The sequence below is a fragment of the Temnothorax longispinosus genome, chromosome 2 (genome assembly GCF_030848805.1).
Source record: "Temnothorax longispinosus isolate EJ_2023e chromosome 2, Tlon_JGU_v1, whole genome shotgun sequence".
Lineage (NCBI taxonomy): Eukaryota > Metazoa > Arthropoda > Insecta > Hymenoptera > Formicidae > Temnothorax > Temnothorax longispinosus.
In genome coordinates this window covers 13,330,932-13,353,193 of record NC_092359.1, presented here as the reverse complement: position 1 = coordinate 13,353,193, position 22,262 = coordinate 13,330,932, and the positions used below count along the sequence as shown (strand labels likewise).

The window sequence follows — 22,262 nt, the reverse complement described above, 5'->3', positions numbered from 1 at the left end:
GTTTCGCCAGATTCCACTGTCTACCATCCCGGGATGTAAGCAATTTGCCGTCACTCACGAGCCCTCCAAACGCCTCGCGCCAGCTCTAATGTGAAGACTATATCCGCATACTTTGATAGGGAAATATCAAAATTACAACTGAATATAATGAACCGGAAAAAAATTCAACACGCAAATCTTAAGTTTGGATATCAAAATTTCTAAAGTCACTGATTCTCATTCTGCCTCTAATAATTCGAATGACGTAATTTTAACAAAAGTCTCAACGCTGCATATTAAGGTACCCCTATTAATCGGAAAACAGATTGTTTCTGCAGAAGAAAGTCCACGATAGAGCGATATGAATAGTGACACTCAGTAAATGAATGCTTCTAAATATGAAAAACTGGTAAAAGAACCTAACACGCAAATCAAAAAGTGCAATAATCCCGATAATCAGATGTACATTCAGGTAACCAATAATGTTCGTCAAATATTTGACAATCTAAATCAATCTATTCAACAAAAACAAAAACCGGATTCTAGTTTAACATCTTATACCTCGCCTTCATCTACAATTAAATAATATCAATGCCATAACAAAGTGAAATGTTGCAAATAATTTTAATCTCTATCTAAATCAAGACATGCATGGAGTAAATAATATCATAGCTGTCTCGATTCATTTATAGCTTATCACTAACTTTGTTCTATGATTTCTTTTCAATTCCCAGCTGTATAAATTCCAAATTTTCAGGTAAATGCAAAACCCATAAATTAGTGGACAGCAAGCAAGTTTCGGGACCATTTCATCAATTCGACAAGAAGACATTTCTTCTTGATACTTATGTTTGTATTGTTGCTAACAATAACAGACGTTGCCCTAAGAGATTACGTGAACTCGCTAAACCAAAGAGACAAGCACGTAGCGATCAGAATGACCACGCTGCAAATTTCGATTTAAACTACGGCCATGTGACTAAAACTTACCGTGTGGAAGACAAACGCAACTTAAAAGAGTCAAAAAAGAAATAGTTATAATAGCTCATTGTGATAGAATATTTTAAACAATTTCTCATGCAACAATTTAGCGTGATTACTGCAGTTTCAAACAATTTAACATAAATTCAAGCAATATCCAGAACGATATCTAAAAAAATATCCTAAAAATTAAAATTTTTTTAGATCATGATTTTTGAGCCTCTGCACTTTTCTAGGATATAAAATAAAAATCTTTCGCCTTTCTCTTATAAAAAGAAATTATGAAAGAAGCTAATGCAATAAAGTATAATTGGATTTTATGTCATTTCCTGTAGTAAGATTTAATATATCTTTCCTGTAAGAATCCATTATATATATTCCTCATGATGAGGAAAGACATGATCTACAATATGCATCGATCAATATTCGACGTAATCGCGCCATTAGTTGTATTTTGAAAAATGTGTCAAAAGAAAAAAAACGATATAATGTTACGATCCGTGAACTGTTGGAGATAATTTTTACGAATCGCGAATTTATCGGCGCCTCGTGGAATAATCGCTAACTCTCGGTTCGTTTTGGTTCAAAATTCCATGCGCGATTACAAAACCGTGCGTGACCTCACGTACGGCTGATTGTGGGAATCTCGTACGATAGACTAAGTTTCCCAGAAAGACAATTGCGATTTGCGCGCGCATCTTCCTCCTTGCGGTTGATGGATATATATAAAAGGCCTCCGCATTGCCCTTGAGATGTTTTTAGTGCTTGCTGGTGCGGCACTTAACGTGACTATATAAACGGTTTCACGTGCGTGAGTTTCTGCTCGCATTAAACTTGGCAGTCCAAACTGTTTTCCTCCGTAGAAACATCATGAAACGCTTCTTTGCTATACTCTTAAGCATCGTTGTTGCGCTCGCCGATGACAATCTCGCTGGGGAACAACATGAGGTCGCTGCCCCAATTGGAAGAATTCGTGGTTCCACCATGACCACCAGACTTGGCAGGAAAATCTATTCCTTTCGCGGTGTGAGATACGCCGAACCGCCGACCGGACAGCAACGTTTCCAAGTAAGCAGAGATGTGCATTATCTGAAATGGAAATACAAAATATAAAATTCCTAATTTTTATTTTGCATTTAAAATATATTTTTTAAAAAACTATTTTACATTTAAATGGTTTTCAGTATCCATTTTCTTTTTTAAATGCATTTTTCTTGCAAACTAAAAATTAATCGTGATATCAATAATAATTAATACTGTTTCATAAAAAAAATGCACAAAAACATTTCCCATAGTCTTTTAAACGCTGAATACGGTCCTGTTTACTAATCAATCACGTCACAATTTTGAGCAATTTGCATTTCAATTTGCCAAAATTACTATTTTAATATATTTTGTTGTATATTATTGTAACTACAATACCTACGATATGTGACGTGTTCTATTGTAATCAAAATTAATTAGTATTATGTATAATTAGGACTTTCAATCCTTAAAAGGAATTTGTTGTGTCGATTATGATTAAAAAGACATTGATGATTGACATAGAGTCTATTGCGTCAAACTTGCAATCATTAGTACTTATGAAATATTTTATAATGTTATTCAAATTTAACCCTTAAAGCACACCCTGGGTCAAAATGACCCAGTAAAAAAATTGTGTCGCATTGTCTACCATTGAAACGCTGAAATCGGGATCTGTCGCGCCATATCTTGGTAGTTTTAACCTCTCTCTAGATAGCGGTACAGTCGTTGTAAGTCAGCAGGCGTCCGGCTGTGTCTGGCTGCCGTCCACGTCAAACGTTCCGAAAATCACGGGTCATTTTGACCCAGTGTGTGGTTTACGCATTTTGGGGGTGATTTTTTGTGATTTTTTTTTTAGTCTTTTTGAGCTTCTTTCGAACAATTAAAGTGTAAGTAAACGTTTAAATATGCTCTGAAATTTTTTTAATCAGTTGTTTATCAATAATAACACTGAATTGTACATAGATGTCGTACAATCTAGGGCAGAATTAAATAAAAAATTAGATTTTGAGCCCGCGCGAAGCGGGCTTTATCTCACTTTGCGATTCGGTCAATTAATTCCCGAAAAATTGGAAAAATTTCGTAACCGGTTTCCAAAAAGATTGGTAACGAAAAATTGTACACTTTATGGCACTCTCTGGGACATTCTACCCTTACTTCATTTTGGAACCGGTTTCCAAAAAGACCGGTAACGAAAAATTGTACACTTTATGGCACTTTCTGGGACATATATTCTACCCTTAGGCTGAGTTTCCACTGAGCGCGTCACGCGTCGCGTCGTCACAAGTTAACCAATCAAAACATCCCATTTCATTACATTCTTGTGACGGAATCGAAATGGAATGTTTTGATTGGATGACGCGACGCGTGACGCGCTCAGTGGAAACTCAGCCTTACTTCATATACAATTCTTTGAGATTTGGTCAATTAATTCTTGTAAATTTGAAAAAATTTCGGAACCGGTTTCCAAAAAGATCGGTAACGAAAAATTAACCACATCATTGCACTCCCCGGAAAATTCTACCCCTATTTCATATACTTTTGGTAAAAATTTGGTCCACTAACGAATGAGCAGTTCGCGGACAGACAGACGGACAGACGGACGGACAGAGACAAACAGTCGGGTTTTATATAATAGTATGATTAATATTTTTTAACATTGTTTTGTCTATTTACTATAGTTCGAATTGTTTCCATGCCCTATCCATCGAAAACGAATCGTTCGTTAACGAATCTTGAAGCTAGCGAATGTGCTACCGATTTATATTGCTTTCGGTTTTCCAAATAAATACCTTTTTTGAAATGTTAGCTTTCGCGCGTATTTTTACCTTAAAGTATATAATTCAGAGAGTATATGCAGTTAAATTTTCACGTAAAAATATTGAAAATTTAGAAAGTTATTGAATATTTCGTAAAAAATAGCAATGTTTTGGTTTATAAACTATATTTTGAATTTTTGAACCATAAAGCTTTATTAATAACCCTTCACAAACAATCTCACATTCATTTTGAGTGTTGCAAAAATGCACCCTTTTTTAATTTCAGCCAAAAAGAATCGATCCCCCGTTCGTGGTAATTACGCAAAGTAGCGCTGGGTCAAAATGACCCAGTGTGTTCTTTATGTCTCAAACAGGTAGTGTGTGCTTTAAGGGTTAATGGTTTTTCAGGTCGCTGAATACTAATCTGATGTCAACGTTGATAAATTCAAAATGGGAGAGTCAATATTATAACGGATATCAAAATTTAAAAAATGGTCGTATTTTTACTTTTGATATCCACTACAATTGATGGCTTCGTAAAACCCTTAAGTTTGAATAACATAATTAAAAAATATTTCATAGATACTTAATGGTTATATAAGACACAATTTGTTGTTCTGAAACCATCCACTTATTCTAAACAGCATTGCAATTACTTAAAATGTTATTTCAAAAGAATAATTGAATGCCTGTAAACAAAATGTAGGCAAACATGTTTTGTAATCCCATATGTGAATGTTTATGTAATTCAATTTTTGTAATTTAAGTTTATATTAAAAGAAATAAAAATTTAAATTTAAGAAATAATAGTAAGAAATATATGTAATAAACAATAATATTAATAATAAGTGAAATATGACCGTTGATATATACAATTAATTGCTGAGAAAAATGCCATTTACGATGCGGACTACATAAATAATAAAAAATAAAAATTTATAAATATAAATAAATATAAAAACATAAACATTTTTAAAACAACCATTTTTATTTTTAAAAACTATTTAAAAAATGTCTATTTTCCATTTTCTATTTTAAATGGTTGCCTAAAAAGCACTCCGTATTTTGCATTTTTAAATGGAAAGGTTTTAACTATTTTGCATTTTCTATTTCAAATGGGTTTGGACACCCATTTTATATATCTCTACAAGTAAGACATCGGATCTCACGATTAGATAAATAATAAAAACATTAAAAACGTTATTGTTTTAATTGTGTAAAATAACAGAGTAATTTTTGCGTTTGCATCCGCATTACAGGCGTAGCAAATAAAATGATACAAATCTTGCGCAGTTTTTCAAAAACGCAAAATGCGGCAAGATTCTTTGTATAGTTTGTGGCATGTAAGTATTGCATGAATATTATTTCATATAAACGAACCGATATAATAGAAAATTTGTAGCAAAAATAAGGCAAAGGTTTCGGTAATCATATCTGGCCAAATATTATTATCATTTTTTAATTATATTTTTCCTAGGTCGCAACTCCAGCGGCGGATTGGATCGATGTTTTCGACGCAACCAAAGAAGGACCCGCCTGTCCAGCGATAAACGAACAGAATATAATGGAGGATTGTCTCCGTGTGAATATCTACACAACAAAAGTGAGTCTGATAATGCTCAATATACATTCGCATTAAAAAAGAGTATGAAGTCACTAATTGAACAATGATCTTGATCGCAGCTACCATCGGAGAACGAACCCGTGAAAAGACCCGTATTGGTATTCTTTCATCCTGGCGGTTTTTACCTATACTCGGGTAGAAGCTCTAATTTTGGACCTCAGTATCTGCTAGACAAAGATGTCGTTCTCGTCACTGTCAATTATCGTCTCGGGACGCTAGGTAAAGTCCCATATTTTATTACTTTTCAGATACTTAATTCGAATATAAGCGATAAAATTCTGCTTAAGGTAGAATTTAAAGTTTGAAGGAAAATATAAAATTATTATGTCGGGATTTTATCGCTTGTGGTTCAAAGATAACACAACTTTTTTCTTTAAAAACCTATTTGTGCTTATCTGTATCAGGATTTTTGAGCACCGGTGATTCGAAGGCACCGGGTAATTTAGGCCTGAAGGATCAAGTCGTCGCGCTTCGATGGATCCAGAGGAACATAGTCGCTTTCGGCGGTGACCCCGACAGCGTCACTATATCCGGCTACAGCGTAGGTGGATTGAGCGTGATGTTGCACATGGTCTCACCGATGTCCAAGGGATTGTTCCATCGGGCGATCATGATGAGCGGCTCCGACGGACCGTACGGACCGAACAAGCCGTACCCGACTGAACAGCTGCACTTGGCAAAGAAGCAAGCCGAATTACTAGACTGTCCCACTGACACCACTGGCTCTCTGCTAATCTGTTTAAACTCCAAACCAGTGGAGAACTTCACAGACACCATGCCCAAGTTTTTTGTAAGGAATAGATTACATATAGAACAAGATTAATAAATAGGATTAGTAAATAAGATAAGTTATTTTCCTACACCAAACAATAGAAAATTAGAGGAACAAATATAATGCCGTAAAAAAATCAAGAACTAAAAAACGTAGAGATTCGTTTTATTTTTAAGCAATTAGATATAAAAGAAGAAAGCTTAAGAGTAAAAAAGTAATCTTTAGCATTACTACGACATTCTAGGAGTGGTACGGTTATCCAATATTAATATGGACACCTGTAGTAGAACCTGAGGTTCACGGCATAGAAAGATTCTTGCCCGAACAGCCCATTGAACTTTTTAAGAAGGGGAAGTTCCACAAGGTTCCGCTGATCGCAGGAGTTACTAAAGACGAGTTTGGCGGTGTGGTCACCTGTAAGAATCTTGTATTTGTATTTTCGTGTCATTGCCATTCAATTTTCAAGTTATGAATAGTGGCTGAATTCACAGAAATTAATAAATATGTAGTAATAATAATATATTCCGTCGGTTATTTTTAGCTGTCATCAAGCAACACGAACTCGGGAATAATTCGATCGTGGACGATTTGAACAATGACTGGTACAGACTCGCACCGATTATTTTCTCGTACGAGCGAGATACACCTCGGTCTAGATATATAAGTACCGAACTGCGTCGATTTTACTTTGACGACAAACCGATTGGTCCAGACACTTATGATGGTCTGGCACATGTACGTAAATTGTTAAGAAAACAAAATATATTATGAAATAATAGCATGTTTGGGACAACATTAAATATTGTTAATATAGCAATATGAATATAATTAATATAGTGATATGAATAAAATTAATCGCAATTAATTCATATTATATATATATAATTATGTTTTGTATTTCAGATCATCACCGATGCAATAATTACATATCCAATGCATAGTTCTGTAAAATTAATCGCCGAAAACACCGACCAACCCATCTACTTTTATGTGTCTTCTTATCAAGGACGATACAGTTTTGTCATGTGGAACGAAACCACACCATACGGTATTATTTTGATTCTTGTATTTTACTTTTTTATTCAAATTGCTTGATTCAAATTGTTCAGATTGCTTTATAGAACATCACGATTTGATGTTCGTAACTTCTGCATAAATTATGTGTAACTAAATTTGTTATTTATTTTATCATTCAAGGCGTGGTACATCATGACGATTTGCAATATTTGTTCTTTATGAAATTCAAATTTCCATTCTTCGAAAACGATGACCCGGAAATTCCTACAGTAGAACTTATGACAAGCATGTGGTCGAATTTCGTTCAAACTGGACAGCCAATATCTCCAGCTTTGGCTAAGAATGTTACATGGGAACCTTACTTACCAGAAAAAGACAACTATCTAGAAATCTCTGAGGAACCAAGAATGAAGACAGGACTTTATCCCGATAGAATGCAAAAATGGGACAGTTTGTTTCCTTTGAATTCAAAATAGAAATTGATATCTACAGCCGATTTCGTAATGTGCAATACATATACCTACTGACCAGCTGATTAAGTCATTAAGTAAAAGTACATACATCAATCCTATTACTCAACAAATGCAAATACAGTTATAGCATTATTTTATATTAAAAAAGTTTCTTTTTTAATAAAAGTTATTTCTGCAAAATTATAATATTTGCAAAATTATTTTTTAGTATAAAAAATATTTATTAATAAAGTTTCGATACTTCATTATGAGGCAAGTTGTACTGGCAAGTTAAGTGAAATCATTATTAAAATATATCTTAAGTACAAAAGATTGTTACATATATAACAAATGCTAAAAATTATATAAAAATTTACAAAAAAGATTGCATTTAAATCTTCGGGTCTGATGATTGCAACCTCACCAGAGGCTCGCTTAATTCCCACAATTTCTTGCCTTTAGCAGGATCCTTCACAGCATTCGATAATCCACGTTCCTAAAATATATTTAGAGTGTTTTAAGAAGAATTAAGGAAAGAGCATTTAACGCGGGATTTAACGTTAAATTAAAGGAATCAAAAGTTATATACATATATCGCTAAAATTCTTGAAATATTGAAGTTTTTTTGGGAAAAAAATCAAGCTTTAGAAGATCAACAATAATTCTTACGGCACAATCCATAAAGTATTTTCCCGAAACTCCGTTAAGTTCGTCAGAAACTGCGAGATGAATAGTCGTATGTGCGCCTTGCTCGGGTGTTTTGAAGAAAGCCTTAACTATTAATTTCAAACCCCAAGATAACGGAACGGGTACGTTTCGCCAGATTCCACTGTCTATCATCCCGGGATGTAAGCAATTTGCCGTCACTCCCGAGCCCTCTAAACGTCGCGCCAGCTCCAATGTAAAGACTATATCCGCATACTTTGATACGTAATACAGATACGCCGGCAAGGTCAACGTTGGATTAATATTGTCAAGATTTAAACTCGCTAATCGATAAAGTTCTGACGCAACCACTATGATGCGACTTGGTTTCGATTGTTTCAATAAATCTGTAAATAATGACATTTCCTTGTAACGAAATAATTTACGTAATTATAAAGAAACATACTTTATCTACCGATGAATGACGTAGATATAAAATAATAGCGCTTTTTATTATTTCTGAAGATTTTGCGTAAATTATAAAATAAAAACTGAACGGCCTCATTATCATACAACTGTGGTTTCTCATTAATCATTTCTTATCATTTATATTTCTTGAATATAATATATATATATATATATATATATATATATATATATATATATTCAGGGAAATAAATAATAAAAGGTGACTAATTAATATATATATTTAATCCCTTGAGTGGCATTGACGCGCCGCATTACGTGCAGAAAAAAAGATGTGCCAAAAGTGGCATTGACACATATACGCGCACATCGTTTTATTTTTCTCCAGTTAGCAAGATTTTCACAAAACTTGCTACTTAAAGGTTTTTTGTCTTTTTGAATTTTTATCTTGCCATTTTTGGTTTGTTTTGGTGCTTATTTTTCTGCTAAGTACTCAAAAGGGATTAAGAAATAAATGATAAAAGTGACTAATGGGATATATACAAAGGTGACTGCCGAACTTATGGTGCGTGTCCACCTGCGAGTAAGAACTCTCGAGAGCAAAAAGAGAGAAAGAGAGAAAGACTCTCGAGAGTCTTTCTCTCTCTCTCTTTCTTTTTGCTCTCGAGAGTTCTTACTCGCAGGTGGAGACGCACCATTAAAGAGCGTATGGAAGGGTCAAAATAGAACAACTTTTGATCAGAAACCTATGCTCTCCGAAGTAATCCTAAGTAATCCTTAGTACAGGCCTTTGAATGTATGGAACTCTGATAATATATGCCATGAAATAATCGTGTGTAATTTTTTCATCTCTTCCACTAGTTTTATTTTGTTTTTATTAAGGTTCTGTTAAGGATTACACTAGCACACAAACTGAATTTACAAAAGGTGTTTGAATTGGCGACCTCCGAATTCAATGCAAGCATTGCATCATTGAACATAACTCTGGCGCACTCCTTTAAATATTCCAAGTGGAATCTCACGTAATCCTTAATAAAACCTTAATAAACACAAAATAAAGCTAGTAGAAGAGTAGCAAATTGCGATTTATTTCATTATAAGTATATTATTCGAGTTCCAAATATTCAAAGACTTATACTGACTCAGGATTACTTCGGAGAACACTTTTTTTTATTTTTTTAACGTAGGGAAAACTTATGAGTACCGCCGCCCCCGCGGAAGGGCGGATGGTTATGCCGGACTCTTACCGGCTAAAAACCCTACGTGTGGCCTAACCTGGTGTTACCAGGGGCGCCCGGGAACTAATTACTAATACATCCGGAACTTACTTCGGAGAACATAGATTTTTAACCCTCCGTCACCCCTCTGGGTCTTTTTGAGCACAAGCGAAATTTTGAGCTCAAATATCTCCGAAATAAAGAGGAGCCAGGTCTGACTCCTCGTCTAAAAAAAGTTGTTAGTAGTGAGAACTCACGCACCAAGGGACGCCAGGATCCGGCAGCTTGTCGTTGAACAGCGTCGAGTCTTTACGATTGTGCTCAAATGGACCCAGGGGGGGTCACAGCGTTAGTGTTTCGCGCAAGTAAGTAAATTTTATCTACTGAAATCTAGTATGGCGGAAAGAAATGTTGAGGAAATATATTACTATCTATACGTGATTGACAGTCCCAGCATTACGACAAGGCAGTATTGTACCGACTGCGCTCTATAAATTATTTCTGTTATATTCGTTTTTTGTATACTTTATTTAAAATTCAAAATATATTTTACAATAATATTAATTTTTTGTAACAAATAATTATTTATAAAAAAAATTGTTTTTCTTTCATTTATTGTCTGCATAAAACGTTATAAAATTACCCCACTTTCAGGCCTAAAAATAAATATACTTTTTGAAGCCGGGACAGATGAGTCTGTATTTTTCTGAAAGGTCATGGTCTGAAGTATAAAACCCTGCAACAGCTTTTCTTAATATTTACTTATTGCAAAGATATGATTTTTTAAACAAATTTCGATTTTTTCCTCATTTTTGTAAACATTTAATTGTTATTAAAAAAAACTTTTAACATTTAACTATATTGGATAATATAGTAGAGATCCTGAAAAGTAACCCTGAATTTTTTCAAATTTTTTGAAAGCTTATAATGAAAAAAATATAGGTCTGGACAAAATGGACCCAGGGGGGCAACGAAAGCAGTAAAAAAACGGTGGTGAATCGGAGGTTTAATCGCAGGTTGTTCTATTTTGATCCCTCTATACGCTCCTTAAGTTTGGCAGTAACCTTTGAATCACCCTGTATATATATACACAGAAAAAAAAGAACAGTGTCAAATCAACACTGTTTATACTCATATATACGCAAGAATATATGTATAATCTTGAAATGAGAATTATATATTACGTTAAACGAAGAAAACTTGCTTGAATAAACTCATTATATAGTTCAACCAAGAAAAAAATGTTGAAATAAAAAGTTGAAATGTTGAAATAAATGTTGGAATTCTTATAAAAAAATTATAGTAATCTTGCGTATATACGAAACAATCTACATCTTCTTATAAGAATTTCAACTTTTTATTTCAACACTTTTTTTCTTGGTTGAACTATATAATGACTTTATTCAAGAAAATTTTCTTCGTTTAACGCAATATAATCTCATTTTAAGATTTCCAACTTTTCCAACGTTGAAACTAAGGATATTTTCAAATCAAGAATAGGTATTCCTTCTTTTCTGTGTATATATAAGCGTAGATATAACACACACACACACACACACACACACACACACACACACACACACACACACACACACACACACACACACACACACACACACACACACACACACACACACACACAATATTTGCGTAGTAAATTGTTATTTTACAATTTAAAATCATTTATAATAATTAAACACAATGTGCCAACGGACCGAATAAAAAAATATTCTATTTTTATTTTACACAAAATAAATGCGTTAGCACAATAGGCAAATTAGTAAACACGTTTTTGCGTTATAATTTCTTACCGATTAAAAGATGCGTCAGCAAAAATGGCCCAAAGTAATTGGTAGCCATAGTCTGTTCTAGTCCGTCTTCCGTAACTATTTTCCTGAAAGTCTCTGCAGTCCCAGCATTATGGATCAACACGTCCAATCTGCTTTCCTCTTGATTTATCTGCCACGCAAACTTTCTGATCGATTGCAACGATGACAAATCCAATTTACGGACTGTGATATTGCCATTGTTTGATTCTTTCACAATCTCGTCTGCATATAAAATATATGTGTATGTCAGATACATTTATTTATTACAGAACATATATGGAAAAGTATATCCCTACATAAAATGTAGAGTTTCACATTGCTTTATATATCGCAATACCGCTTTTAATATTTGAATTCAGGAGTAATTGAAAATAAATGGCTTTAATTGGCACCAAGAATGAAATCATAAGGAGAGATCTTATTTCTTGCTTTTGTTTTAACTTTGCATTACAAATACGACATTTTGATACGTTATTTGACTTATATGATTATTAGTTAGTAAAGTTATATATCATATATATATATAACATAATTGTGAAATAAGTTAATGACGAACGAGGAAATGCTGTTCAGAGAATTATGCAGGTAGCCTAAATACATTTTACATAATAAATGCATGTGTAACGATAGAAACCAGCTTTACTCAGTGGCCACGTTTTGATTTACAATTATAATTAAGCGACATCATTATCTCTAATTATATAAGCTAACGTGCGCATTACTCATTCATTGCTCATAGATAATTCAGGTCGGAACAATACTGTAATTGAAATATTAAATTACAATCAATTAAGTTCAGTAAATTGTACATAGATAATAACCCGTAATGTTTTTTACGCCTACATATTTCCGTGTAATTTTAATGAAAGAATAATTAAAAGAAATTTTTAAAACAATGATAATTTTAAAAAAAGATAAAGAATTAACTAGAACTAGGATAATTGTCGCATTTTCATCGTGGCTACTTCCATTACAATGTTATTAAAATAATAGTTATTTTAGTTACGAAACCTTTTAATTGATTAGCAATATCCGTGTTTCTGCATGCCATAATGATCCTCGCACCTCTCTTGGCGAGATCCCTTGTTGTCTCCTTACCAATACCGGAGGTACATCCGGTGATTATTACCGTTTTACCATCCATACGGTTTTTACTTTTGCAAATGCCCAAAGTGCAAAAAACGTACAAACGGAGGCCTATCAGAAGCAATATTACACCACCCGACACAATAGCCGCGATCCAATAAAGCAGCGTCGTGCAAGAAATGATATTTAATATCATGTTATCTAAACAAAATTATACAAAAATATTATGTTAAAATTGAACGTTAATTAATGTACTTATTGCACATGACATTATTTATAAATGTATTATATTTTACTAAAAAAAAAAAAAAAAAAAAAAAAAAATAATAATAAGAAAAAACAAGAAAATTAGGTACACACTAAAATACACTTCTAAAATACTCTTCTAAAATACACTTCTAAAATAGCAACGCTAATAAAGTATTTGGGATGAATTAAAAACTTATGCTACTTTCTCAGTAATATTATTTATGTAATAGTAAATCTTATTGCCGCGGGTTTAGAAAAAGAGAAAGCGCGTCGAGATGCGTCGCCTTGAATGCGAATTTTTTATTCTAAGGAGGCAAATCTTCGCTTTTACATTTTTATAGCTTGGTCGGGACGGTCGGGACAGCTCGAAAGTATATCCGGATTCTACGTGACTGCAGCGTGCTGCACCGTACAAGAAGGTCATTGACCATATATACCGTTTTACAGATACCGAATTTATTCTTCAGTGTGACTTTATCCAGTACGTATACTTTGTTAAAAATCAAATAAATCAGTAAAATAGTTTGAGATGCATGATATAAAAAACAACTTTTCGTGAAGCGATAAATATATTCTTATTAAGAAAGCCAATCGATTAATCTCAATTAATAATAAGTAAATTTTGAAATAAAACAGAATCGATTATAATTGTTTCAAGGAAAATCATATAATATAAGATAATATGAATAATAAGTGTTTGTTTTTATATAAAATAATGGTAACAAGAAATAAAAATAACAATCACGTGTTATATAAGAATCAGATAAAAATGTGTTATTTGTAAGTGGTTGTTAAATGTTTATTTGATCAATTATTATAATACATGTGGTAACAAAATTCACGAGAAAACTTTAACATGGAATGTTTAGTATAATTTTAATATTAACGAGCCAAAGTTTTTCCTCAAATAATGAAATTACATCTGCGTATATTTTATTTCTAGAATACATTAATCAATTAATCTTAACATAGGAAATCATCTCTTTTTTGAGAAAACAATCTTATTATATTCCCTTTTACCCCTTCATTATGCAACAAAGTTACTCACAATCAGCTAAGAAATCAAACTCAATTTTGTTAAACTTGTCACTGAAAATGAACTACCTGAGCTCACGTTTTCTTTTCTCTTTTTCCGATGTCTCCCACTTTCTGTCCCGAATTAATAACCATGTCACGAATATAGTTTTCCTTTAAATCTATCGTATTAAAATCTGTAGATCAATTTCTGATGAAAGATCTTTTTCTATGCGTGATATCATGCATCTGTCTTGTAACAACCTTCGTTTCGATAGCTGTCGATATCTCGATATTTTGTCAAATTCATTATTTTTTTAATTTACAATAAAAAATATCTAAAATATTTTTCAATATTTCTATCGTTGCAATATTCCCGATCAAAGCAAATAAAATATATTTGTGTTTATTTATATTTTCTATAAAAATAGAATTTCCCGCGTAGAATGAGTTCCCAATAAATCCCGTAATAAATGTACGCAAGAATGTAGTACTGTATAAGAAAGATACGTTAATCGAATTTACATAATCGTACTCACATGCGCTATAGCAGAACTCTCATTAAAACTCTCCAGTATTTCGTGTGCCGTTACGATCCAAGAGCCGGTGATATACTATTGACTACCAGCGAGAGAGCACCGAGACCCCTTTCAGGTATAGATGAGCGGACAATATCGGCATCCCCACTTCTCGCGGTGAGAAACGATGATGAGAAAATGGCCTTGATGCAACTTTCCTAGTGTGACTTTGAACAGTCCAATTTTACATATTGTTCTGTCGACGAATGAACTCGACATTATTTCGAACGCAATCTTCGCGCATTCTTGCGTGCGAAGAACATTTCTCTAATAAAGCTCAAATTATTATTCTTGTATATAATTTTGATACATCATAATCTTTAGATATAGGATAAAATATGATATAAAGATAAAAGGAAATAAAGAATTTTAAAATGTAATCGAATATATATATGTATATACGTTCGCACAATTCTCTTTCAACTATAAAAAAATTAATTAATTAATCAGTCAAACTATTAAGTCGAAACAAAACAATTGTCGATACACGGCAAAGAATTACGATATGATACTTAATTATGTTCCATTAAAAAACAAGCTTTGATTAACTGAGCCATAGTTTATCTTTATAGAAAGCGACTATGTTTGATCAACAAACAAGTTAAATTATACGAGTGAAATTCGACTTTTTAATTTCTACATGGCCTAATTTGAGCTAAAAGAAGGCTGTAAGTCATAATGTGTTAAAGAGAATAAGCCTCTATTACATATGTTACATGCAATATAATAAATAATTAAAACAGTAAATCTCAATAATTTTTTATTTCTTATTTCACAGTTAAGCTTGCAACTTTGCATTACTACGGATTTCTAATTCGCTTTAGTTTCATGAAAATTGTGCGATCGCGAACGTAATTTGGCGCGTACGCCGTCGATTGATTGCGACTTCGCCGACTGATCCATTTCGACAGCGTTTTGCAAAATCTGTCCCGCCAGACTGGAGATGCGCAGATCCTTGAGTTTCATTGAACTCTCCAGATACGCGATTTTGTGGTTTAAAGTGCTTATCACTTCTTCCTTTTCGCGTAGGTCCTTCTTCAACTCCGAATAAATCGTACGTTGCACATTTTCGCCGTTTGCATCTTCAATTCGCTCCGTTGTGACGTTTACGAGCGCGTCGCCTGCTTTAAATGCGTTTGAAAATTTATCAATTTTTATCAATCACAAAAAAATTGTCTTATTTATTTATTAAATATCTCACGCCTGCGAAAACGAGAAGGTATGCAACAGCTGAAGATGTTCCATATACGGAAGAGACACATAATCCAACTGAAGACAACGAGGATTCCTCGTTTGAGACACGTAAATTTAGACGGCTTAATTTCACGAATTTCGTTATCGACATCAAACTTGTTTGAACTTTCTACTGGCAATTTTAGGTAACCATCGTTCTCCGGCGAGCCATCTCCAATCTTCTCTCCTGTAGAGAGCACATCAAATTTAAAACTGAATGAGACATTAGCCAAAGCATTATTGTTAAGCAAATGTGATTATTTAATATCTGCGCGTCTACCTTCTACATCTTTGAGCTTCAACTTGTGCATTTCAACACCGTCCTTCAGAACTTTCATTCTCAACTTCGTCAAGAGTTTCTCGATTGCACGTTGCGACCCATTTGCCAATTGATGGATCGTATCGCTGCTCAATTTCATGTCAAGTTTCATGAGCACCTTTCGATTCAACATTTTCCAGTTCTCCCTCTTTGTGTTTACACTATTTGCCGGAACATAATTGTGAAGCTCCACGTGCCGGGGATAATATAACTTGAGGACCTCCGCCGTGAGAACTGTCAAAGGACAGTAAAACAGCGTTCAATCAAATTCTGATTAATTCTACTTGGCATTTCAAAGACAGGGTGCAATAAACTCAAGATACTGTAAGCCTAACATTTCCATAATTGTGTTCTGTGCTTTTAAAGTTTTAAAATAATTTTAATAATTTTATTGGTATCACACAATTTGAATCTAAGAGATTAGAATCTAATAAGACTTAATATAAAATATTCTAGGAATTTTACGTTCTTATAATTTAAACTTTTAAATTAGCTGGAATTTAACAAATCCTACCTTAATAATTATATATTTTACTATATATTTTTATTTATTTTAATAACACTGAGCTAGTTTATAAATAGTGATAAACTAATCAAGTAACATTTACACCACTTTGTTGACAGAAATTATTAAAATTTTCCATTGTTTAATGTAGGAAAAAATTCAATCAATTATATATATAGTTAAAAATTTTACTTTAAACAGCCGGTTGAATTAATCGAAGTTTAGTCGAAATGGCCTTTAAATTTGTCAAAAACACTCTTAATGCGAGAACCGGCCTGAAATCAGAGATTTTACCGGCATCCGAGAAATCTCTCGTCAAGTTTCTCGCGGGTTTCGAAAACGGGATGCCATCGATCCATTCGACGAGCTCCCTGTCGATCTGCGCCGTGTCGCCGATCATCTTTCTTTCCTCTTATCGATCGGTCCGGGTCAATTCATACTCGTATATTCGCTAATTCGCCACGTTTTGATGTATCGCGTAAACAATCGACGAGGAAACTCTGGGTCCTGGGTCATGCTGTCATCCCGCGGTTTCCCTCTCGCGACGCAGAGCAAAGCGGAATCAGCGAAATGATCGCTCCTCGCTTCGTCGAAATGACACGATACGTCGAGGTCGTCGACAATCGAGTGCGCGATTTTCCTCTATTTCAAATTAATTCCGAAGATAGTCGATGAAGTAAAGAAAAGAGAGTATCCTTTTAAGAATATGTCAAACTTCGAGATGAACGCTATATTGCCGCGCTTTATTAACGCGAGCTCTATCCTTTGCAGAGTATTATGTTTTTAATGTTTTTATTAGCAATAATAATAGTTATTTGTGTAACAAGTGCTGTAAGTTGGAAATTGGACGTGCGGGTTGATCGCCTCCGGCTCGTGCGTCCACTCCGCACGTCCAATTTCCAACTTACAGCACTTGTTACACAAATAACTATTTACTTAATTCAAATAAAAATATCTAATTCTAAATAAATATGTGTATTATATTAATTAAGTAAATAGTTATTATTAGGAGTCATCTAATAAATATTTTTTTCTCAGTACAGCTAACAATAATGTCGAAAATTGGGACATCGTCTTAATGACGTCTTTAATAAGGGTCGACAGGATCACGGCCGAACTCCGAATTGGCACGGTGGAGACCTCTGTCGGGTTGGCTTAGCTGCGAGTCCGTATTTTATTTATTATAAATTTTATCACGTCTCCGATTAACGTGATCCTCCGATAAAACTCACTATTCGTCTCTTTCTAGGGGGATAGTTAGAAAGAGACGTAGAGTGAGTTTAATCGGAGGATCACGTTAATCGGAAACTGCAGTGATATCGGCCCTGAGCCAAAATGGAAAATCCGGGCTATGTAGTATAGCGGGTTGCGGCTGATCTTACTGATTAAAACGAGCATAATTTTAATGAGATTCGTTAATTAATTTGGCTAAAATTTGGGAAAAACCGTTTCAAAGCAGCTTTCCTTGCCAAAGCAGCTGCTTGAAACGGTTTTTCCCAAATTTTAGTCAAATTAATTAATGAATCTCGATCATTAAAATTATGCTCGTTTTAATCAGTATAAAGATCAGCCGCAACCCGCTACATAGCCGAATTTTTCATTTTGGCTCTTAAAAAATTTATAATAAATATATTACGGACTCTCTCGCAGCTAAGCTCTACTCCTGTCGACCCTTGACGTACCTTATGTTCCCGATTTTGGACATTGTGTTAGCTTAGTTGAGTTAAGCCCGGTGTCCACGATGCAAGAACTGTGTCCAAGTTTCGGTTTAAGCCAATGAAACTGCTACTTTTCTGTAAGAGCTCAAGAGCTGCAAGTTGATTGGCTTAAATCGAAACTTGGACACAGTTCTTGCATCGTGGACACCGGGCTTTATTATCTTTATTCTTTATTTTCTTTAAAATTTATACATTTACGAGTAAGTGTATACAGTAGGTAAAGAATTATATTTAAATGCATATAATATGCTGTTAGCTGCAAGAAATTTGTATAAGAGTTATATCATATAAAACTTTTTATTTATTCTTTAAGCCTGAAATTTATTCTTTAAGCCTGAAAAAGCTGCTTAGAAAAGGTTATCCCAAATTTTAGCCAAATTAATTAACGAATCTCATTAAACTTATGCTCGTTTTAATCAGTAAGATCAGCCGCAAGCTGGTACAGAACCGGATTTTCCATTTTAGCTCTTAAAAAATTTATAATAAATAAAATACGGACTCGCAGCTAAGCAACCCGACAGAGGTCGGTAGTGTTACTCCTGTCGACCCTTAAATTTGCAAACAATAAACAAGCGTGTTATGCTAGGTCTACAATGAGAGTCGTAAAGTCGTGAGTCGTAAGAATTGACCAATCACAGTCGAATTTGAGGAGAATAATCGACTGTGATTGGTCAATTCTTGCGACTCACGACTTTACGACTCGCATTGTAGACCTAGCATTATTTATCTAGAGACAAAGAGAAAACCTCTCTGCTAGAGATGTTCCTAGGAACATTTCGCGTGCGACTTTCGGACGCTATCGAACCACTCCCACTCCACCAACTTCACGGATTTGTAGTGTGATATATGTATGTATGTATGTATATATGTGTATGTATTCTTATGGCAGTATACGTGATCGTGTCGTTAAGGGTCGACAGGAGTAACACTACCGACCTCTGTCGGGTTGCTTAGCTGCGAGTCCGTATTTTATTTATTATAAATTTTTTAAAAGCCAAAATGGAAAATCCGGCTCTGTACCAGCTTGCGGCTGATCTTACTGATTAAAACGAGCATAAGTGAAATGAGATTCGTTAATTAATTTGGCTAAAATTTGGGACAAACCGTTTCTAAGCAGCTTTGCAGGCTTGCTTAAGGCCTTCACACATAAAATGCCGTAAGGACGTAAAACGTAAGCGTAAGAAAATCGATCAATCCCAATCAAGTATTTTCCCCTTCTGGAGTTACAGACAGCACAATACTTGATTGGGATTGGTCGATTTTCTTACGCTTACGTTTTACGTTCTTACGCGATTTTATGTGTGAAGGCCTTTAGAGCTGCAAAGCTGCTTAGGAACGGTTTGTCCCAAATTTTAGCCAAATTAAGGCCTTCACACATAAAATGTCGTAAGAGCGTAAAACGTAAGCGTAAGAAAATCGATCAATCCCAATCAAGTATTTTCCCCTACTGGGGTTACGGACAGCACAATACTCGATTGGGATTGGTCGATTTTCTTATGTTTACGTTTTACGTTCTTACGGGATTTTATGTGTGAAGGCCTTTAATTAACGAATCTCATTTCACTTATGCCCGATCTACAATAGCTGTAGTAAGCTGTAGTAAGCCTCAAGATGTAAGAAATTGACCAATCACAGTCGATTATTCTCCTCACATTCGCCTGTAATTGGTCAATTTCTTACGGCTTGAGGCTTACTACAGCTTACTACAGCTATTGTAGATCGGGCATTTTATGCTCGTTTTATGCCCGATCTACAATAGCTGTAGTAAGCTGTAGTAAGCCTCAAGCCGTAAGAAATTGACCAATTACAGGCGAATGTGAGGAAAATAATCGACTGTGATTGGTCAATTTCTTACATCTTGAGGCTTACTACAGCTATTGTAGATCGGGCATTAATCAGTAAGATCAGCCGCAAGCTGGTACAGAGTCGGATTTTCCATTTTGGCTTTTAAAAAATTTATAATAAATAAAATACGGACTCGCAGCTAAGCAACCCGACAGAGGTCGGTAGTGTTACTCCTGTCGACCCTTAACGCCTTAACGCTGTTGTTCGTGCCGTTCGTGGTTCGTACTCATCGTACTGTTGCAAAGCAATTGTCATGGCTTCGGAACGATACAGTTTTTCGTTAACAACCTTTAGGTAAATACAGTTACAGTAACGCAATAATTGCGTATGAAACAATGTGTTTTAAGCCAATATTCTGTGTTTGCGGTGAGAGATAGATCCCATTGAAAACCAGATTGAACATAACCTATCCTAACCTCTAAATCGAGCCTACACTCAGTACATTCTTTAATTATTGTGAATGCAAATTTTTTGCTTAATTAACGGCGTTTTATTCATATTGGCGATTTGTTGACAAATGCATAAATAATCACTTTGTTCAAGTGTACTAAGATTTGAAAATGCTAAACGTAACGTATGACAGGATGACTTGTCAAAATCTCTGGAGCATATGTGTTAAATCTAAAAGTACAAGATCATGTCATAACATTTATAATTATTTGTATATCATGTAATTCATACGATTAATGATACTGTTTTTTACAGTCCATCGGGCAAATTAGTGCAAATAGAATATGCCTTGGCCGCGGTAGCCGCCGGCGCGCCGAGCGTCGGCATCAAGGCGTTAAACGGCGTCGTTCTTGCTACGGAAAACAAGCACAAGTCCATCCTCTACGACGAACATAGCGTAAGCAAGGTCGAAATGATCACGAAGCACATCGGCATGGTCTACAGTGGCATGGGCCCAGATTACCGATTACTAGTGAAGCAAGCACGGAAAATGGCACAACAGTATCTCCTGGTGTATCGAGAACCTATCCCGACCGCGCAACTCGTGCAACGCGTTGCGATGGTCATGCAAGAGTACACGCAATCTGGGTGAGCTATTAGTCTTTGACCATTTGTATTTTTACTCAAATTTTAAATTAAAAATTATATATTTTTAAATTTTAAATACAGAAAAGTTATCTAACCAAATGTAAATGTGCAGTTTCTGACTGTAGTAAGAGGTAATCAAGTAAGCGATAGTATTAAATTGTTGTCATTGCTAATTTGTAGAGGTGTTAGACCCTTTGGAGTGTCTCTTCTGATCTGCGGTTGGGACAATGACAGGCCCTATTTGTTCCAATGTGATCCATCTGGCACATATTTCGCATGGAAAGCAACCGCAATGGGTAAAAATTTCATTAATGGCAAAACGTTCCTCGAAAAGAGGTACAGTGAGGATCTGGAATTGGACGATGCCGTTCACACTGCCATCCTGACGCTAAAGGAAGGCTTCGAGGGACAGATGACTGCGGATAATATTGAAGTTGGCATTTGTGACGCGAACGGATTCAGAAAATTGGATCCATCCAACGTTAAGGATTATCTCGCGAATATTCCTTAAGCGGGAATTTATGAAAATTCCCTTCTTTTTAATATATTCCCAGAGTAAGACGTTCATAATCGTTAAAATTTCAATCAGGTTCTTGCAATAAATGTCCTATCCAAAATAAAACAATTAATTGTACTTTCTTTCGTAAAAATCAAAATTGTGTTAAATTATAACATATGCCACTTTGGGGAATGAATCGTGGTAGTACGATGTTATGGAGAGGATTATGGATGTAAGGTGATGGTGGATGCGATGAGATATATTCTTAAAAATACCATCCGCGACTCTGCGAGTTGGATGGTAACTTCGTGAGTATGTGCTCACGACTCTTGGTGGTAGCATTGATCGGCCGATGAGGGCAATGAGTTTTTGCTGAATTTGTTTCTAAACTTAGTCGGCGTGGCCAGGCACTCGCGAGAAAACGCATTTGCCCGCTCGTGGCTAATTAGTGTG

The 22,262-nt window shown here is 34.7% G+C and overlaps 4 protein-coding genes across 5 annotated transcripts; 3 read left to right on the top strand and 1 right to left on the bottom strand.

The window, feature by feature from the left end:
* The first annotated feature begins 99 nt into the window (after window positions 1-99).
* LOC139825207 (uncharacterized) lies at window positions 100-1,014 on the top strand. The gene is made up of 2 exons (XM_071797750.1): window positions 100-557; window positions 737-1,014. The coding sequence occupies exons 1-2, from the start codon at window positions 362-364 to the stop codon at window positions 1,012-1,014; spliced, it is 474 nt and encodes a 157-aa protein (XP_071653851.1). The 5' UTR covers window positions 100-361.
* A 696-nt stretch (window positions 1,015-1,710) lies between these two features.
* Window positions 1,711-7,815, top strand: LOC139808868 (esterase E4). Its single transcript, XM_071771347.1, has 8 exons — window positions 1,711-2,028; window positions 5,221-5,346; window positions 5,427-5,586; window positions 5,772-6,157; window positions 6,384-6,555; window positions 6,681-6,874; window positions 7,043-7,187; window positions 7,337-7,815. Exons 1-8 carry the CDS (start codon window positions 1,831-1,833, stop codon window positions 7,630-7,632), a joined length of 1,677 nt encoding a protein of 558 aa, XP_071627448.1. The 5' UTR covers window positions 1,711-1,830; the 3' UTR covers window positions 7,633-7,815.
* On the bottom strand, window positions 7,813-18,049 carry LOC139808871 (retinol dehydrogenase 14). Of its 2 annotated transcripts, none has more exons than XM_071771352.1 (5): window positions 14,614-14,862; window positions 12,737-13,012; window positions 11,708-11,947; window positions 8,278-8,660; window positions 7,813-8,104 (listed from the first exon to the last, which is right to left on the bottom strand). In XM_071771352.1, the coding sequence occupies exons 2-5, from the start codon at window positions 13,005-13,007 to the stop codon at window positions 8,000-8,002; spliced, it is 999 nt and encodes a 332-aa protein (XP_071627453.1). In that variant the 5' UTR covers window positions 13,008-13,012; window positions 14,614-14,862; the 3' UTR covers window positions 7,813-7,999. The 2 variants fall into 2 exon arrangements, with proteins under 2 accessions (XP_071627453.1, XP_071627454.1); XM_071771353.1 differs by lacking the exons at window positions 7,813-8,104; window positions 8,278-8,660; window positions 12,737-13,012 and adding exons at window positions 15,854-16,072; window positions 16,166-16,438; window positions 17,004-18,049 and having other exon boundaries at window positions 11,812-11,947; window positions 14,614-15,773.
* A 2,297-nt stretch (window positions 18,050-20,346) lies between these two features.
* On the top strand, window positions 20,347-21,935 carry Prosalpha2 (proteasome alpha2 subunit). Its single transcript, XM_071771355.1, has 3 exons — window positions 20,347-20,566; window positions 20,978-21,310; window positions 21,491-21,935. Exons 1-3 carry the CDS (start codon window positions 20,526-20,528, stop codon window positions 21,819-21,821), a joined length of 705 nt encoding a protein of 234 aa, XP_071627456.1. The 5' UTR covers window positions 20,347-20,525; the 3' UTR covers window positions 21,822-21,935.
* The last annotated feature ends 327 nt before the right edge of the window (window positions 21,936-22,262 follow it).

Coding starts and splice junctions, on each gene's coding strand:
- LOC139825207 (XM_071797750.1), top strand. CDS start 362: ATGAATGCTTCTAAATATGAAAAACTGGTAAAAGAACCTAACACGCAA. Junction 558..736: donor TACCTCGCCTTCATCTACAA/TTAAATAATATC, acceptor CCAAATTTTCAG/GTAAATGCAAAACCCATAAA.
- LOC139808868 (XM_071771347.1), top strand. CDS start 1,831: ATGAAACGCTTCTTTGCTATACTCTTAAGCATCGTTGTTGCGCTCGCC. Junction 6,158..6,383: donor ACACCATGCCCAAGTTTTTT/GTAAGGAATAGA, acceptor ACGACATTCTAG/GAGTGGTACGGTTATCCAAT. Junction 7,188..7,336: donor GAACGAAACCACACCATACG/GTATTATTTTGA, acceptor TTATCATTCAAG/GCGTGGTACATCATGACGAT.
- LOC139808871 (XM_071771352.1), bottom strand. CDS start 13,007: ATGATATTAAATATCATTTCTTGCACGACGCTGCTTTATTGGATCGCG. Junction 11,948..12,736: donor TATTGCTAATCAATTAAAAG/GTTTCGTAACTA, acceptor TTTTATATGCAG/ACGAGATTGTGAAAGAATCA. Junction 8,661..11,707: donor GCTGACGCATCTTTTAATCG/GTAAGAAATTAT, acceptor CATTATTTACAG/ATTTATTGAAACAATCGAAA.
- Prosalpha2 (XM_071771355.1), top strand. CDS start 20,526: ATGGCTTCGGAACGATACAGTTTTTCGTTAACAACCTTTAG. Junction 20,567..20,977: donor TTTTCGTTAACAACCTTTAG/GTAAATACAGTT, acceptor TGTTTTTTACAG/TCCATCGGGCAAATTAGTGC. Junction 21,311..21,490: donor CAAGAGTACACGCAATCTGG/GTGAGCTATTAG, acceptor GCTAATTTGTAG/AGGTGTTAGACCCTTTGGAG.